The 14,304-nt window shown below is 40.0% G+C and overlaps 1 protein-coding gene across 2 annotated transcripts in view; it reads right to left on the bottom strand.

Moving 5' to 3' along the window:
* The window catches only part of LOC115254042 (phosphatidylinositol transfer protein alpha isoform), a 116,385-nt gene that overhangs the window by 11,695 nt on the left and 90,386 nt on the right, over positions 1-14,304 (bottom strand). The window contains exons 3-5 of one of the 2 annotated variants that reach the window (XM_029861013.2): positions 12,891-13,002; positions 12,667-12,818; positions 2,184-2,261 (exon numbers count right to left, since the gene is read on the bottom strand). In XM_029861013.2, coding sequence (XP_029716873.1) covers positions 2,184-2,261; positions 12,667-12,818; positions 12,891-13,002 — 342 coding nt within the window. Of the gene's footprint in view, positions 1-2,183; positions 2,262-2,803; positions 2,882-12,666; positions 12,819-12,890; positions 13,003-14,304 lie in introns of both variants that reach the window. The other variant, XM_029861006.2, reaches the window with a different exon arrangement.

Raw genomic sequence — 14,304 nt, forward strand, 5'->3', positions numbered from 1 at the left:
CTGAGTTATAGTGGAAAACAGACGAGTATAGAAGCCACCGCCCAAGTGGCTCGATACCCTACTCCTTCCCGAGATAACTGTGGAAATGCTCTGATGTAAGGACGTGGCTGGCGCCGTTATTGACTTTCAAATATTGAATTGTACACATTGAGAGTGTGTAGCTAGTCACAAGTACCATTGATTGATTCTCTGTGCAACTTCGATTGTCCGAGTCAATCACGGAGTGGCAACTACGATGTGTACGATGTGTATCTTTGCTTTGTTTTGTTTCATAAAATTTCCAAAAAGTTTTCAGAGATCTTGGGGTTATCAAGGCGTTATTCCGGGATTTCAACTGGGTTTGGGATTGGTTTTTGGGGGTTTGAGGATGCTTTCAAGGATTTTCATGTATGTTTCTGATGGGTTTCAATGCGTTTTAACTGTTTCAGGGAATTTCTGAAAGGTTTTCGTGGGTTTCGGGGTTTTTATAGCACCAAGGCGATTCAGGAGGGTTTTGAAGTTGGGTTTCAGAGGTTACAGAACACATTCAAGAAGGTTTCAGGGATGTGTTACTGGGGTTTAAGGGGGTTTACAAAGGGTTTTCAGGGTCTGCTGGGGTTTTAGGGAGCTGTCAATGGATTTCAGAATGATTTCAATTCGTTTCGGGAAATCGAAGCCTATGTAATTTTAACCTTATTCGGACAGCGAAAGATACTCACAAGAGTTTTTGGATACCCGTAGACAATTTAATAAGATCCCATGCTCCCTAAACCGTCCAACATAAACTCTTCGTCTTTTAACTGCCCCGTTGCTACTTTCCCGTAAACTTCCTAAATACAATCGAATTCCCTAACATGGCCCAAATATAATTTACCTAAATGGAGGATTGCGTGTATGTCTTGTTCTTTAGAGTGCGCTATTTGATAAATTGATAAAAAATCTAGTAGTTATAGTAACAGTTTAGGTTATGCCAGTGTTCAACATTTAGATCATGAATGCTAAATAAAACTTTAATAACAAAATGTGTTTCTTTATAATTTTGTAACCAGGGATAGGAAAGGTCACGGAATATCGTGAAACAAATTTCATGACATTTTTTTTCAATTTTCACCATTTTTTGTGTGTAAATTTACATCCACAAGTATAACCTAATGCCGATCAATATTGGAAATTTAATGGTATCTGCAACAAACATTTCTTACAAGTAGGGCCAGCGAAATTACCAAACAATAAAATGACATATCTATGACATTTCCCATCCCTATTTGTAACTAAATCGGTGCAATATCCTGACCAGTGCTGAAAATGTCATTTCGACATATCTTAGTTCAACCACATCTAGCTCATTTTAGAAGCTCAACCTAAGAATATGGCATATGGAAAACTTGTGCGGCTAGACCAGTTCTACAAGAAAGTCTCGGAAAACCGATATTTTTTGAATGTTTAAAGTAAATGTCACGAACTATCTTCGAAAATTGTCAAATTATTTTCACCATGAATATCATTGGCATTTTTCGAAGGTAGTAACATTTGTCTTAAATATTCTAAAAAAAGATCGGTTTTTCCGTGACTTTTTTTTGTAGAGCTGATCTAGCCGCACAAGTTTTTCATTTACCATATTCTCAGGTTGAGCTTCTAAAATGAGCTAGATGTGGTTGAATTTATAAATGTCGAAATGACATTTTCAGCACTGATCCTGGCACTCATGTATACGCAACTACATCAGTTCTTTTACAATAACCAAAAGTTACTTAAATACAATTTATGTTAGGATTTTCAGAAACTTTCCAAAATTTAAAAAGCGTTCAATAATTGGGCGAATAAGGTTCCCCAGCTTCAATCCAGAAAGAAAGCTTCAATGAAATCTGAGAGGGTGTTACCAACTGCGAATACGATTTAGAACAAAATGTGTCTACTTTATGTTTCCCACGTTTCAACCCTTGTTAGATGTTCCCCAGGAAATCATTTCTGAAACATAACAAACTACCGAAAAGATTAACCTGACAGTAGTCAGCAATAATTGTCATACGTAATCGTAAAATCTATCTAGTAACTAAATCTATTGATTCACAACAACTGTTATCGTGCAAGAAGCTACGTTCCGCCATGCTACGTAGCATATTCTACCAAGAAGGTGCAACTAGCAAATATAGAGATATTTAAGCCGTGTTCCATTTTAACAGTGCGCAGCTGCAATCACTCACATTGTTCTGATCGCCGCCGTCGGCGACGTGCAATGATTCGATACAGATGATGAAATTTTCCTTCATATAGCCGGGATTCTGTGTGATTGATGGTTAGTAGTAGTAGCCAGTAGCCAGTAGCAGCAGGGTAGAGTTGGTTGTTTGGAGTTTCCACACCGCCACGACACACCACGAGCGAGGACCAGCCACCATTTGCGTCATTTCGCGCCAGTTTTTACACATGTTTGATCGCATTAAATGGGTGCGAGGGAGGGGGTTGGTGATAGGCGGGGGTCACACACACGCACGCACACACGTACACACACAGGACGTACACACAAGCGCCCACACCGAACCGGTTCAGCGTGATTGATGAACCCGTGATTGGAGGTTGGTAATTTTTTTTAGTTCCGGGTCCAATTTGAGCATTAGTAGGGGAAAAATCGCACACACCAAAACCAACACACAGAGTTAGGGGCGAGGTTTAAGGATAGCGTAGGCGTATTTAGTATTTGAATTCCGTTGGGAAGCGTATGAAATATAGGGATGTTTTGTTCGCATGTAAAGAAACACAGAGAAAGAGCACAGAGGAGAAAAGAAAAACAAATGATTAGATTTATCAAACCGTCCGGATCACTTACATTTTCCATCTCTCCATCGCCTTCGGCGTGCAGCGTCTCCACCATCAGCATCATCTTTTCCTTCATCCATTTGGGGTTCTGTGTATATTTGTTTAAGGATTTTGATAAGTTTCATTTCCGATCAATTTTCGAGTGCGTCAATAAATTATTTTTGTTAGTTTATGATTAACATTAGTGATTTCATATAATAACCAGAACCGAAATAATTTATTGAAGAAATGTACAGAGAGAATCACCTACCTTAAACTTTAACCACAAACTCAATAAACAAAAAACGAATTTTTATACATTGCAGTATAAAATTGGTACACAATGTATCAGTTCATCATCATCAATATTGAGCGATTCCAAGCAACAGCATCAAAATTAAGGAAAATTTTTAATTCATGATTTTCTATTGAACTGAAACTTTGCACAGTTTTTCAGTTCCATCTAAATCGCCATTTTTCGATATCAAATTTTTATTTAGAGCCACGACTAACTTTTCAAAAGGGTGTATGTGAAAATGGTTCAAAAATATTCAAAAATATGCACAGCAAAAACGGATTGTTCGATTGTTATGAATTTTTCAGCAAAGTTAGATAGCTAAATGGTGATTTCTAAGAAAATATACACTGTGAAAAAAAAATCTATTTTATCATTGAAAAACATCATTTTTGTCACAAAAACTCAAATATCTCAAAACCCTATCTTTTTACCAACTTGAATTTTTTAGGGAAAACGGTCCATTGTATTAGCAATCTACCATAAAAATTTGGTGATGGTAAACTAATAAACAAAAAAGTTATAACATTTCAAAAATTTCACAATTTTTACATTTAGTAAAAAAAAATTTTCTGTGTAAATTATTTCGGCCGGGAATCGCGATTTGATGCTGATTTTATTGTTCAGCAAAGTTAGATTACTAAATGGCGATTCCTAAGAAAATATACACTGTGAAAAAAATCTTTTTTAACATTAAAAAAATATCATTTTTGTCACAAAAACTCAAATATCTCAAAACCCTATCTTTTTACCAACGTAATTTTTTAGAGAAAACGGTCCATTGTATTAGCAATCTACCATGAAAATAAACAAAAAAATTATGACAATTCAAACATTTCACAATTTTCACATTTAGTAATAATTTTTTTTGGTGTAAATTATTTCGGCCGGAAATTGAAGTTTGATGCTGATTTTATTGTTAATGGCCTTGCGAGAGTAAAACAAGTTGTTTTTATTATATATTATATATACATATAATATACTATGTACCGTAATGTTCCGATTTTATCACGCCCTCCGCGCATTAGTCGTTTATTCATTAATTTGCTGTTACATTTGAGTTGTTGAAGAATATTACAGGGCATTTTTGAAAAGGGGCGTAATTAATATTAAATTGTTTAAACAGATGTCGCTGATGGCAATTTCTCAGTTGTTGTCGTTTTCGAACTTCCTGCGCCCTGCTTTACCGATGATATACAGATGGCTCGTTTGTCAAATTTTAGACGGCAGGACGTGCAAATGCGTAATTTTGTACACAATGTGGACATTTGGGCATAACCAGTCTCTTTCAGTTTATCTATGGTGCTTTCGGTGAGATTTCGTAACTCTTTTGAACATTTTTTTTCATCAAACGGTCTACAAGAGAGCGTTGAGTTGAAGACCTTTGAGAAAGCGACTGTTCATCTTGTTCGTTAGATTATAATAAACAAAATCACTTATTAATTTTAACTTACTTGTTTGGTGTTGGTGGCAGAAGAAAAAAAAAATACTATACAATTTTTAATATTCATAGCGGTAGTATTTTTTTGTTTTTTTCGTGAGCATTGTCAGGTATGTATACAGACAAACAAACGTAACACTGGCGAAATTTTCATTGACCACGCCTTCAACGATCATTTTGAATCTTGGTTGTGGCTTTCATAACAAGAAGAGCGCCCATCGTTTTTCTTTGCGTTTGACGTTTCACACTAGCGCCTTCTGATGACGATATTGCACAACGCAGTGTTTCGTGAAACATTTCCACCAGGTGGTGATAGTGTGAACTGGGCGATGAATTTTCACTAAAATTGTTCTAGGCGTTTCGTCTGTTTGTCTGTGGTATGTACCTCTTATGCATTTGTTGTTGTTGAAGTTACTCGCATTCTTCCGATCATAAAGTCTGTTCTCTAAGAGGGATTTTTTTGCGGATGAACTAGACGTATACGCGTATAAAAAACTTTTATTATACAGCTTTTGTCTTAAAAATAAATTCAATTCCATTTTTCTTATAATCAACAGCTTTTCAACACTATCAAGGGATTTTTTCACCAGTCACGTACAATAAAAAGTATGACAATCTCAATATTTTTGATCACAACACTGGATCGCGTCTAAGTTTCAAATAGATACTATAGTAATTACGAATAATCAAACTAAAGTATCATGAAAACAACTTGTTTAATTCAGGCGGTAGCCTTTACAATAAAATCAGCATCAAAATATAATTCTCGAAATAATTTACACAGAAAAAAAATTTTTTTTGTTACTAAAAGTAAAAATTGTGAAATGTTTGAAATGTCATAACTTTTTTGTTTATCAGTTTACCATCACCAAAATTTTATAGTAGATAGCTGATATAATGGGCCATTTCCCCTAAAAAATTGAAGTTGGTAAAAAGATAGGGTTTTGAGATATTTGAGTTTTTGTGACAAATATCATATTTTTTCAAAGTAGAAAAAGAAATTTTTTACAGTGTATATTTTCTAAGGAATCATTTAGTTATCTAACTTTGCTGAAAAATTTATAACAATCGAACAATCCGTTTTTGCTGTACAGCTTTTAGAATATTTTAGAACTATTTTCGCATACACCCTTTTGAAAAGTTAGTCGTGAGTGAATATGAAGGTTTAATATCAAAAAATGGCGATTTATATGAAATTGAAAAACTGTGCAAAGTTTCAGATATTTTTGAAATGGTCGCTCAGGATCGACTGACATGACTCCGTGGAATTCCTCTATTAGCTTCTTTTCCCGATCAACCTAGATAGCTGTGTAGTGTCGGTAGCGGTTAGTTCAACTGACTAAAAATAGCACTACAGCACTCCAGTGGTAGGAGTCAACTAGTCAGGTGACCCCTAACTCATGGTGTTATGCGGCTTTATGCTTACTGTACCTGGTTGCAGGGGTGTAATATAAACCTAATCGCAAACAGAACCTGTGGAGTACCAGGGCACCCTCCACAATATTTTGCTCTTACTGCGCTAACCCAAGCAATAGCACAGTGGACCTTATGTTTCTCCGAGATAATCAGCTGCCCTTGTTTAGTCTTAAACTTGAGGCTAAATAAGTGCCGGTACAGCGTAAGTGTTAGTCCAAGAATCTTACTTTCGTAAGGGATACTTTTATCTAGGAAGCCTTGTGAACCCGGTGTTTTCTAGTTTCAGCAAGCAAATTCTCGTATCAAGCCTCGAGCATGTGTGCTTGTCAACAATCGTTGCTACATTCATACCTGAACTAATCACCTGGGAATAGACCTGGGATGTATGTGCTATCACAATTAGTGTATCTGTCGTAAGTCTCAACAGGAAAAGGTCTATTATTCGGTATATTTATTGGATGATGAACCATCCCCAACAAATGCTTACAAGAAAGTCATCGCATACTGTACTTCAAAAGGCCTTCCGCTTATTGTTGGCAGTGATGCTAATGCTCACTATATCATCTGGGTCAGCTCGGAAATTAGCTTGAGAGGGCCTAGTTTGATGGAATTCTTAAATAGTAAGATCTTGGATTACTTAACAAAGGCAACCGCCCAAACTTCATGGTATCTGCTAAAAAGGAAGTGTTAGACATAACGCTTTGCACTAGCATAATTAGTCACGAGCTAATTGGCATGTGTCAGATGAAGAATCTTTATCTGACCGTCGCTACATCTTTTTTTTTGAACACTTGAACCCCCGTTCAAACCAACTGAGATCTCGTCACCGATTTGGTTGCAGCCACATTACATGGATACTCACCATCCATTGACACTCCAAGTGATTTAGATGATGCCGTTGATACTACAACGGCATTCATCACGGTAGCTTTTGAAGAAGCTTGCCCTCTGCGGTCTGTGAAGATCACAAGAGGAGCCCCTTGGTGGAACTCTGATCTGGTGAAGCTCAGGAAACAATGTAGAAAGAGTTGGAACAGATGACGTTCGGCTGGATCGGAGGCTTCCAAGTCGACTCACAAGGCCTACCAGAACGCTCTTCAATCTGCTGCACGATCCGGCTGGAAAAACCTTTGTACAAATGTTTCAAGTTTGAGTGAAGTCAGTCGGTTGAACAAAATCCTTGCGAAAGCAAGGATTTCCGAGTGAACGAACTTCTATTTGCTGAATGGAACCTATTTTAAATACAATTTTAGCTTTGATCAGCTGTCAACGGAGACGGTGATTCCAAAGATTAATTTCCAAGATAAGTCCGAACAAAATCAAAGATTAGAACCTCAAAGATGGACTCGACCGTAGGAGATTGCAAGAAGTGCAACAAGTCGAACAAACCTGTCAATCGTGGGCGCACGTCTCGTGCGTCGGGGTCACGGAAGCGATCAGGAACTCGGAATTGGAGCTGTGACAAGTGCTGCAACGAACTGCAAATCCCAAAAGCGTTGAAGAGGGCTACGAATAAAAAGGGAGCTCGAAGTCCAAAAGCGACGGAGGATCCAATCAGGCATCCGTGCCAGAGGCGACAACAGGCCTGAACGAAGAACTGCGTATGTTAGAAGCCGACCAACGTGCTATGGAGAAAGCCCTGGAGGAGGAGATGATCCTTCGAGAGAAACGTCTCGAAATGGAACGTGTCCTGCAGGAAAAGTGCCGACACGGAAGGAAGCGGAATTCTGGGAAAAGCAGCTGCAGCAGGACCGTGAGCTTAAGCAACGCCAATTGAAGGAGGAAAGAGATATGCTGAAGAGACAGCTTCAAGAAGAAGCTAAGTTTGCTAACGAGCGTAACTGAGAAACTGAAACTGAAGAGCGATCACGAATTGTCGTTCGAAAAGGTCCAGTTCTGATTGAAGCAGCATGGTCAAAGTAAAGGTAGAGCTTCGTTAAAACCAGCCTTCTCGGTAATCGAAAGTGAAGAGTGTAGTGAAATCGAGGAGGATGACACACCAGGTGAAGCAGGTATGGCGGATCTCCCTACAGATTTTGGCTGGTTTCCCGAAAACCGCGAGGCATTTGGAAGACTCGTGAAGAACGCGAGAATGCACGGCCCGGGGGAAAATCTACCAATACAACTAGATCGGCAACTGCAACAGACAGTGAGGCTGTCGCAGGAACAATTAGCTGCTCGCCAAGCCGTGTCAAAGAATCTACCCGTTTTCAAAGACGAAGCGGAAAAGTGGCCAATGTTCATAAGTTGCTTTGAATATACCACTGTCTTCAAGGAGATGCTCTCGAGGCGGGAGGCGGTCCGGAGACAATTGGTTCTTCCGGAGTCGGTGCCGGATGTCATCAATGAACTGCGTCAGATTTTTGGCAGACCGGAAAAAAACTACTGAAGACGCTCCTTACGAAGGTCCGGAATGCACAAGCGCCACCGGTCGACCACTTGGAAACTTTCATGCAATTCGTAACAACAGTGAAGAAGTCATGCGATCACTTGGAGGCGGTCAAACATGCGGATCACCTTAATAACCCTATGCTTGTACAGGAACTGGTGGAAAAGCTACCATCGAATTATAAAATGGACTGTGTCCGTTTCAAAAGGGGCAAGGTAGGAACTCCTCTGAGAATTTTCACCGATTTTATGAACGAAATCGTAGCAGACGTTTCCGAGGTGTCAGAGTTCTCGACAATCTTCCTGAGTAACAGCCGTGAACAACCATCGGAGTTTATGCACGTCCACAACACTTCGTCCGGCCAACCGGATTTCCCGGTCCCGTTTAAGGGAAACAAACCATGCTTCGTCTGTAAAAGCATGGATAACATACAGCGCTTCTGTGTCGACTTCAAGAAGCTCAGTATATCGAAGAGACTGAAGGTCATCGACAAACACAAGCTCTGCACTTTGTGTTTGGACAACCACGGCGAAAGCCGTTGCACCTTCAAAATCCACTGCAACATCAACGGATGTCAAGGCGGCCATTACCCTCTATTGCATTACCCAGAAGGATCCATGCAGATCATGGACATCGCGTGCAACGCACATGGTGCGTTAAATCGTGGCGTAATCTTTCGGATGGTTCCCGTAACCCTAGTTTTCGAGAACTATGCGCTGGATATTTTGGCATTCTTGGATGAAGGTTCCTCATCCACCCTTGTCGAAGACGCTGTGGCCAGAGAGTTGGATGCCCGTGGATTCGCGGAACCGCTGGTAGTTACGTGGACAGACAACGTGAAGAGGTGCGAAACTACGTCCAAAAGGATCAACCTTATGATTTCTGCACGTAGATCGGACAAAAAGTTGCCGCTGAAGGGCGTTCGTACTAACTGTGGCCGAATTAAAACTACCGAAACAGAGCCTCCAATACGAAAAGCTAGCTGGCTGATATCCGCATCTGAACAATATACCTGCTGTGAGCTACGGGATCGAAGAGTCTACGATCATTCTTGGACGGGACAATCTGAGTGTATTTGCTCCCCTTGAATCGCGAGTTGGATCACCTGGAGAACCAATCGGCGTGAAATCCAAGTTAGGGTGGACAATTTACGGCCCTTAGCCAAGTGCTGCCGCATTGTCGGAACGGAAGTAAGGATCAACTCTCACACGCTGGAACCAATGAGCAACTAAGAATTACACGATACCATGCGCACTCAATATCTGTTGGACAATCTCGCAGTAGCTTCAGTGGCGGAATCAACCGAAGATGTGCGGGCACGGAGTATCCTGCAAACGACAACAAAACGAGTTGGAGACCGATACGAGATCGGACTGCTATCTCGGAGCTTTTAACTGGTCCCGATCAACTGGTACCACTGCAGTCCGCAATCAGTAAGTTCCGTGAAAGATGCGTGGCTTTTGATGGGGACATCCAAGAGATGTACCACCAGTGTCGTATACGTGCAGGCGACAAACAGTTTCAAAACTTTATTTTCCGACGAGATCCATCCAGCCCCCCGGAAACCTTTGGGATACACGTTAGAACTTTTGGGGCGACGTGTTCCCCATGTTCTGCCCAATTTATTAAGAATTCAAATGCGGAAGAGTTCGTGCACGAATTTCCAGAAGCTGCAGCAGCAGTCATCAACAATCACTATGTAGATGATTACTACGATAGTGTGGACACCCTGGCCGAAGCAATCAAGATTTCCACTGAAGTGAAGCTGATCCATTCTCGTAGTGAGTTTCACATCATAAATTGGGTATCCAATTCTTCAAGTCTTTCTGAAAGTGGATCCGATGGACGAAATTGCTTCCGAATATCGAGGCGATTCGAGTACCCCGGAACTACTAAGGACAAGCAAGTTCTACGGACATTCAAAACCTTCAACTCCACATCCTTACCGACGCCAGTAAAGGAGCATACTGGTCTGAGGCATATTTTTGGGTGAATGTCGCAATTCGTGTCAAGGTTTCCCCGTTGAAGCCAATGTCCGTATCCCGGCTAGAACTGCAGGTGGCAGTCTTAGGAGCAAGGTTGGCTGTAGCAGTGCGAAGCAATCACTAGTTAAACATACCACAACCACAAGTCTTCTGGACATTTTCTACAACTATGCTGTCCTGGATCACTTCTGACCTGTGAAGGTACAAGGAGCTTGTGGACTGCGAATCGGGGAGATCCTGACACTTACCAAACTTTGCGAGTTGCGTTGGGTACCTACAAAGCTGAACGTGGCGGATCAACTCACGAAGTGGACCCGTGAGCCGGAGCTACACTCAGACAGCGAGTGGTTTACGACGGTCCCTAAGTTGAAGTTCATCGGATCTCAAAATGGACCGTTTTGGTACGGACTGTGGCTACTGTCTGCAGATTCGTATCCAACTGGCGTAGGAAGTTGCACGGACTGCCGATCGAAACACTGAAGGTTACACATAGGCATGCTACAGTCATCAAGTTGGTGAACTTTCCAATATGTACAACAAACTCCGTTGAACAAGTTGAGCACGAGATGGCGGCACGAATTTTGATCAAAATGGCGCAAACTGCCTCATTTGCTGACGAGGTGAAGGTATTGACCAGAAATGCGGAGGTAGCTGCGGCGGAAAGGCTGCAGATCGAGAAATCAAGCTTCCTGTACAAACTAACGCCACTTACACTAGTTTACAAAATAAAACGAAAGTCGTGAACTTCTGTCAACGACCAAAATTTTTGGAGCACAATTTAGTGCTGATTTCGAAACCGACCTTCAAAAATTTTTAAGTAGAACAGTTTTTGAGTTTTAGCTCAATATCGAGTTTTACAACTTTTAAAAATATGTGATTTACAAAAATGCAAATATATTGCGTTTTGTTCTACCAATTTTAAATCTTTTTCCATAAATCGAAAGCTGAATACAATACCATTCGATCATCTGAATACAGGCGTTGCGTCAGATTGATGAAATTCAAGATATTGGCATGTTTTAGGGTCGATATCCTTAAACTTTAGCAAAATTCCCAACAAATTTTGAAGAAATGTATTTTTTTCAATAAGAAAAAACTAATTTAAAAATTCTTTCCCGACGATTATTTGACATATCATATGTAGGCGAGTTACAGTAAAATTTTCAGCTCAATCGGAGCATTGATTACGGAGAATGAGATGTTTGAAGTGAGCGACTTTGCTTAAAAATAGAACAAAAATCGATTTCAAATCATCAACCTTCTATGGAAAGTCGAAAAAATTTCCGCTCTACTGTAATTTTTTTCCTTCGCGTTTTCGAACTCAGGGCATGATTCTACACCAAAAATGATCATCAGCTTACCGAGTTCAAAAATGCTGTAAACTAGTGTTATTGATGACGACGGAATTCTACGGATATGACTTCTAATGCTGACCCTCTTAAACTTCGCTGTAGACGGGCCAAATTCTTTGCATCGGTATATGCGCAAACCACTCTTGAAAGAACTGAAGAAGCTAGGTCACTGCTGCAGATTGCCATTGAACTTGGGAAGCTCACGAGGCATTACCTGCCGAGCTGCAAGATGAATACTAGTTGGTCCTTAGGCAGGGAACGATTGGATTTCATACGGCAATCCGGCTCCAGTAAATGATCTTCTTCTTCTTTATGGCTCTACGTCCCCACTAGGACTTGGCCTTCTTTGAGAACTTTTACAATTATTAATTGAAGGGTTTTCTTTGCCTGCATGAATGTGTATATTGTGAGGTAAGTACAATGAGCCACTACCTACCCAATTTATAGGATAGAATTAACAAAATCTACCTGTTCATCCAACACTATATAAGATCAAATCCTTGGAAACGTAAAGCTGTATTGACAGTATTCACTATTTACCGATTCCGCTTGAGGTGACCATCGCAGTGCACGCCTTGTGGCAAAACAATTAATTATGCTACAATACAAGTATCGCTGCGATAATATAGCAACGAAAGGAAATTACTTCCAGACCATTTGCCAAGACAACTTCTCTGGTCACGCAAAACTTTTCCACATACAATGAATATGATGATACACTTTACCCTTACATTCGCACTGCAGCCCAGTCCCGAATCTAAAACCCAACCGATGATTCTCTCTGTACATTTCACCATTTTCAATGCCCCTCACGCCCCCCATTTGAACCACAGACAACGGATAAGGATGAATTTTTCACTTCCGTTTTGCCCATCGGAAAGTTTGGTACCCTTCCGGTCGATGAGCGCTACGATGATGGCGGGAGTAGAACGCTACCAGGATGAGATCTAACTCAACACACCAACAACGAACACTGAACGCTATTCATTCAGTAGGTACGACACGGTTATACATACGGTTATGACTGTCCGACAGTAGGGGTATGCATTCCAGGCTTCCTCGTGCACTTCTAGCGATCCCTTGGGCGCTAGCAGCCGGATGAAGGCCGGAACTTTCGAGGCCAGGTGATAGATTTTGTAGGTGTACTGGCCGGATGAGTATTTGCCTCCTAGGAAAAAAACAGGGAGAATCTCATTAGAAAGGAATCGATCACGGGGTGAAAAGGGTAGGAAACACTCACCCAGCAGTGGGTAGTTGGTGAAGGGTTCATTTTTGAGCACTTCTATACCCTCTCCGCCTCCGGTTTCATTTTTGGACACCTCCGCCACCGAGTAGAGCTGTGCAACTTGATACTGTTGGAGAGAAGGGAGAGAAAAAAAAATATGCGGATTAATATTTACGAACTGGTTACTGCTGCTGCTAAACCAAAGGACTCCCCCGCACGTGTATCCGATAACGATGACGACGACGACGACCAGGACCGGATTTTATGTTACTAAAGAAATTGCAATTTTGTGGACAATTAATTCATGCAAGACGCAAGAGCAAGATATACAGGGGATAGACAAAAATGATCGAGACTGGTAAACTTTTCACTTTTCAAAAAATGTTCAACTAGCTGTAACTTTTTGAAAAGTGCATCAAATATTCTCAAATTTTTACTGTTATTTCATCAACTAAATGTGTATCAGTGGTTCAAATTTGGAAAAGATCGGGCCATTCACCACAAAGTTATGAAGATTCTTGAAAAAGGTAAAATTATCCGATAGGCAACTTTGAGCTGTTATATCTCCGGATTCAATGAGCCGATTGCAACGAAATTTTGACCATGCATGACTTATACAATAAGCACTGGAAAACATTTGACTTAACTTGAATTTTTTACCAAGAGAAAAAGTTATAGCAATTTTATTTTTTCACGATTTTTTAGTAAATTAGTCTATTTTTAATATGCATTCTATTACTTCTTCAATTTATTGGCGGCTATGTTGTTACTTTCCTTCAAAACACATTTATGTAGAAGTCAATTAGAGGAAAAATAAATGAACTATAATTTGCAGCATGAATTTTAAAACGATGTTGATGTTTGGGATAAATTGGTGTTTATTAGAAAAATAGTCTAATCGTTATTATAAAAGTCATAAATGGTCAAAATTTCATTGCATTCAGTTCATTGAATCCGGAGATATAATAGTTCAAAGGTGGCTATCGGATAATGTTATCTTTTTCAAGAATCTTCATAACTTTGTGAAGAATGGCCCGATCTGTTCCAAATTTGAACCACTGATACACAATTAGTGGATGAACTTACAATAAAAAATATGAGAATAATTGATGCACTTTTCGAAAAGTTACAACTAGTTGAACATTTTATAAAAAGTGAAAATTTTACCTGACCCGATCATTTTGTCTATCCCCTGTACAACAGGGGATGGCCAAAATGTTTAGGATAGGCAACTTTTTTTCTCCCACAAAAAAATTCAACATGCTGTAACTTTTCATAGAGTACATAAAAAAAAAATGAGTGTTTGTCAACCTATTATATGTGGATCATTGGTACAAATTTGGGCTCGATTGATCAATTTTTCGCGAAGTAAGTACCGTTCGGGTAAAACACTATTATTTAGACAACTAATTTTTGAACTGTCATATCT

This window comes from Aedes albopictus, chromosome 3, assembly GCF_035046485.1.
Source record: "Aedes albopictus strain Foshan chromosome 3, AalbF5, whole genome shotgun sequence".
NCBI lineage: Eukaryota > Metazoa > Arthropoda > Insecta > Diptera > Culicidae > Aedes > Aedes albopictus.